The sequence below is a fragment of the Mastomys coucha genome, unplaced genomic scaffold (genome assembly GCF_008632895.1).
Source record: "Mastomys coucha isolate ucsf_1 unplaced genomic scaffold, UCSF_Mcou_1 pScaffold15, whole genome shotgun sequence".
In the NCBI taxonomy this organism is placed as follows: domain Eukaryota; kingdom Metazoa; phylum Chordata; class Mammalia; order Rodentia; family Muridae; genus Mastomys; species Mastomys coucha.
In genome coordinates this window covers 166,327,506-166,331,637 of record NW_022196897.1, presented here as the reverse complement: position 1 = coordinate 166,331,637, position 4,132 = coordinate 166,327,506, and the positions used below count along the sequence as shown (strand labels likewise).

Here is a 4,132-nt window from a genome sequence, read left to right as displayed (position 1 = left end):
CCCTCCGATGATGTTCAGGAGGGTCTGTAACCCCCTGGTGAGTCTCTAAGACACTCGGCTGGTCTCATGGCCTTGTCTAGGCTCACGCTGAGGCTCCCACCCGGTAGATGTTGCAGGCAGGCGCATGTTCACAGCCACATCCCATATGATACACATGCAGTGCTGCAGTCATGGCTGGATGAAAACACCTTTCAGGGCAAATTGATTTATATTAGAGTGAAAGACTTGGAGAAAACCCTCCAGCAATGAGAACAGAAGTGATGGCCAGAGGCGGCCACTGTCTGGGGAGGGCTGAGGCCCACAGTCGGGTTTCCATCCTCCACAGCTCCCTCCAGGCCCTGACTCTGACTCACAGGGCAGTTCTAGGAGGTATGTACACTCAGAAAAGCCTCACATCCCCTGTGGTGAGAGTATGCACAGAGGCTGCGGACATTGCCACCGAGTCTCCCTGGGTGTGTTTCTGTTGGAAAGGCTCTGTCACTCGTGGATAGATTAGGAAACCTGTTGAGGCTCATGGCTGAAACAAAATGCTGGAGACTCTGGTGATACCTGTACACTAAATACACACCCTGGTCTGCTATGAAAGGAACACACAACACAAGAGGCCTGAGAATGTCTCCTTCTGCATACTCTGGCAACCCATGACCCTTGCAGCACTCCAGAACCCTTACTTTAATAGGGTTTCTCCATGATCATGTTCCCGAGTTTCATCACAGATGTAAAATGCCCCATAGGGAAAACCATAGACAGTCAGATCACAGGTAGGTGTCAGAAGCCCAAAGGGCACAACTGGAAATCACACATGCTTCCGCAGACAGGACAGTATAGTGGTATACACATAAATCCCCGGAGGAGTCACTATAACCAGAGAGGGCCTCTGACCTGGAGGAAGAGCATCCTCTCATAGCTTTTGGACCTGCCATTTGCCGGTTTCTTTACAATAGTGCCTCCCACACTCTGAACCTGCCCTGGCTCTGGACTGTCCAGAAGAGATGTCTCCAGACCAGCCTTAAGAACAGCTGACGCCCACTTACCCTGACGAGCTGCTGGGGGAAGGGTCCACGGGAGTTCTCGGGCACGTTGATGGGTGGGATGACCCAGTCACGCTTCTGCCTCCTCAGCCCACCAGAGCTCTGATGTTGAGGCCATGGCAGCACTGTGTCCTTCGAGGACTGAGAGGGGTCCAGGGCCACTGTCTTCCCTTTCTGAGGGAGAAGAGTTAGAGAAGCTGGGTTAGGTTTTGTACAAAGATACTGGTTAGGAGGTATGAAAATGTGGAGACACTGGGAAGGGGGTGAGGGTCTTGTCATATGTTGTGGAATTGGATAGAAGAAGTAGAAACCACAAAAGGAGTCAATATAGCACCTTAATGGACTTTATGGATAAGGGGTTTTTATTATTTTTAAATCCTTTTGGTGCTGGAGATGGAACCCATGGCTTTAGGCTAAGCAACATGATTCAAAAGAAAACTCACAAAGGGTCACTAGCCCCTATATAAAGAGCTTCAGTAAACTAATAATTTCTTTCATAACAAGAAAAGAACATATATAGATAGTTCATACCCCAAAAGATGCTGTGAATTCACAACTTGCTACATCTTCCATGAATCAAAAATGCAAATTGGAGCAATATACCCTTTCACTTGCCAGTCTAATGAGATGAGGCACACTCCTTCCCAACACGGACTGAGACATTTGTTAGTGGTGGGGTGACTGAGGTGTAGGTTTTGGGTAACAGATCAAGCACTGAGTAGGTTAAGAGACAAGTGATGTGTCTCCTGTCGCGACTCTGTGACATTGCAGGATCCCTTTGCCGAGCTCTGAGCATGGGTGAAGTTATGACAGCCACAGTGCTTCCTCTAGCTTAGCGCTGCCCCTGTGGGCAGACAGCCTCAGAGTCGGCCCTCTGCCCTGTGGGCAGCCTTGGCATTGGCCCTGTGGACAGATAGACAGCCTTGGCATTGGCCCTGTGGACAGATAGATAGCCTTGGCATTGGCCCTGTGGACAGACAGACAGCCTTGGCATTGGCCCTGTGGACAGACAGACAGCCTTGGCATTGGCCCTGTGGACAGACAGCCTTAGCATTGGCCCTGTGGACAGACAGAAAGACAGCCTTAGCATTGGCCCTGTGGACAGACAGACAGCCTTGGCATTGGCCCTGTGGACAGATAGACAGACAGCCTTAGCATTGGCCCTGTGGACAGACAGACAGACAGCCTTAGCATTGGCCCCGTGGACAGACAGCCAGCCTTGGCATTGGCCCTGTGGACAGACAGACAGCCTTGGCATTGGCCCTGTGGACAGATAGACAGACAGCCTTAGCATTGGCCCTGTGGACAGACAGACAGACAGACTTAGCATTGGCCCTGTGGACAGCCAGCCAGCCTTGGCATTGGCCCTGTGGACAGATAGATAGCCTTGGCATTGGCCCTGTGGACAGACAGACAGCCTTGGCATTGGCCCTGTGGACAGATAGACAGACAGCCTTAGCATTGGCCCTGTGGACAGACAGCCAGCCTTGGCATTGGCCCTGTGGACAGACACCTTTACATGTTATAGCCTCAGCTGGCTTGGAACTCAGTTGAACCTACAAGGCCCTTGCCTCAGCCTCCCAAGGGCTGGCTCTCACTTCTGGGGCCCTGAACCCCATGGAGTGGCACCCCTTTTGCCTGTGTTGACCTGGGGTGTGCAGTGGGATGGAGGTGGACACCGAGGCTTGTCTCCCTGCCCATGGCTGTCTTTTAAATGTGCTGGGAGAAGACGGGACTTGAGTTCCAGGCTGGCGCCACCCCTGCAGCTATACACCAAGGGCCTTGTTACAAACACTTGCTCCTTAGCCCCAGGCCTGGCCAGCTCAGGGGTGGGCTGGATGTCTCTGTCTAGTGAGTCATTGGGTGAAGGACATCATTGGTTTTCAACACATGTGCTCATTGCAAATTTCATGAGCCCCAGATGCCAGGCTCACCTGTCCCAGGTACCTGCTCTGGAGGGAAGGGACTATTTTTACAGCATTAGGCACAACTCGAGGTCTTATGAATGCTAAGTAAGGGGTCCCACCCTGATCTCTCTGACTTTCCCCTCCTTTCCTTTCTCTATCTCGCTGTCTTTTCTTCCTTCCTTCTCTCCCTCCTTCCTTCCTTTCTTTTTTATTTAATTTTAAGATAGAGGTCACTGTAGAGCACAGCCAAGCTTTGGACTCATGATCTTCCTGCCTCTGCCCCCAGAACATCTGGACTCACAAGCTTGTAGCCACCAGATCCTGTAGGCTGCCTGTTCTCATTCAGAGCACATCCACTGAGGTGGCCAGCCTCTGGGAGGGAATTCCATTTGTCCCCAGTGCTTCTAGTGTGGTGAGGCAGAGCCCACTCCCTAGGCTGTCTCAGCCAGAGGCGCCTTTTCAATGGCCGCTTCTGCTGAGGCCTCTAATTGCAGACTGGAAACTCCAAGCACCTCTCACACATCCGCTTAAAAACCCGCCTTTATCTTCATTTGCTCAGAAAAGAGCTTGCACGGCGTTAATTTCCCAAGTGTTGTTTAAATAAATTGCACATATTTGCTACTGTTTTAAAGCTGTGAGACAAATGTAATAACAAAATCTGGTGAAAGTCAATGCCAGACCTGCACAGGCTTCTGCCTTGGAAGAAGCACCCACCGCTCTGGGAGAAAATCGTCGAAGGCAATTAGCGGCCAGCCTGGTGGGAAAGGCACGTTCTCCTAGACATATGAGCATCCGGGCCCTTTCTGAACATGGCACAGGAACAGGGGTGCATAGATACGCTTGTTATGACTGATGCTTCCACTCCCCCCAGCAAATCTCCCTAACGGTGGACACCAGCTGATTCTCTTCTCTCTGTGTTTCTGAGTGATGGTGACTGTGTGGACTAATGATCTTCCTGCTTAGAGGTGAGCTCCACCACTGTTTCTAAGCACTGCAGACTACATCCACATCTGTGTGGCACTCTGCATTCATGTGTGTGATGGCACACACACAAAGGGATGTGTGTACACCTGACCACGTGCCTGTACTCTTCTGTGGCCTGCTCCTTGCCGGATTTCTGCATCTCAGTGTCTGGTCTCTGGACATGCTGCCAATACTTTCTCTCTCTTTCTCTCTCTCTCTCTCTCTCTCTCT

At 51.3% G+C, this 4,132-nt stretch overlaps 1 protein-coding gene across 2 annotated transcripts in view; it reads right to left on the bottom strand.

Moving 5' to 3' along the window:
- The window catches only part of Cdh4 (cadherin 4), a 493,035-nt gene that overhangs the window by 104,447 nt on the left and 384,456 nt on the right, over positions 1–4,132 (bottom strand). For both annotated transcript variants that reach the window (XM_031372954.1, XM_031372955.1), the window contains one exon: positions 1,035–1,205. In XM_031372954.1, the coding sequence (XP_031228814.1) occupies positions 1,035–1,205 (171 nt within the window). The remainder of the gene's footprint in view (positions 1–1,034; positions 1,206–4,132) is intronic.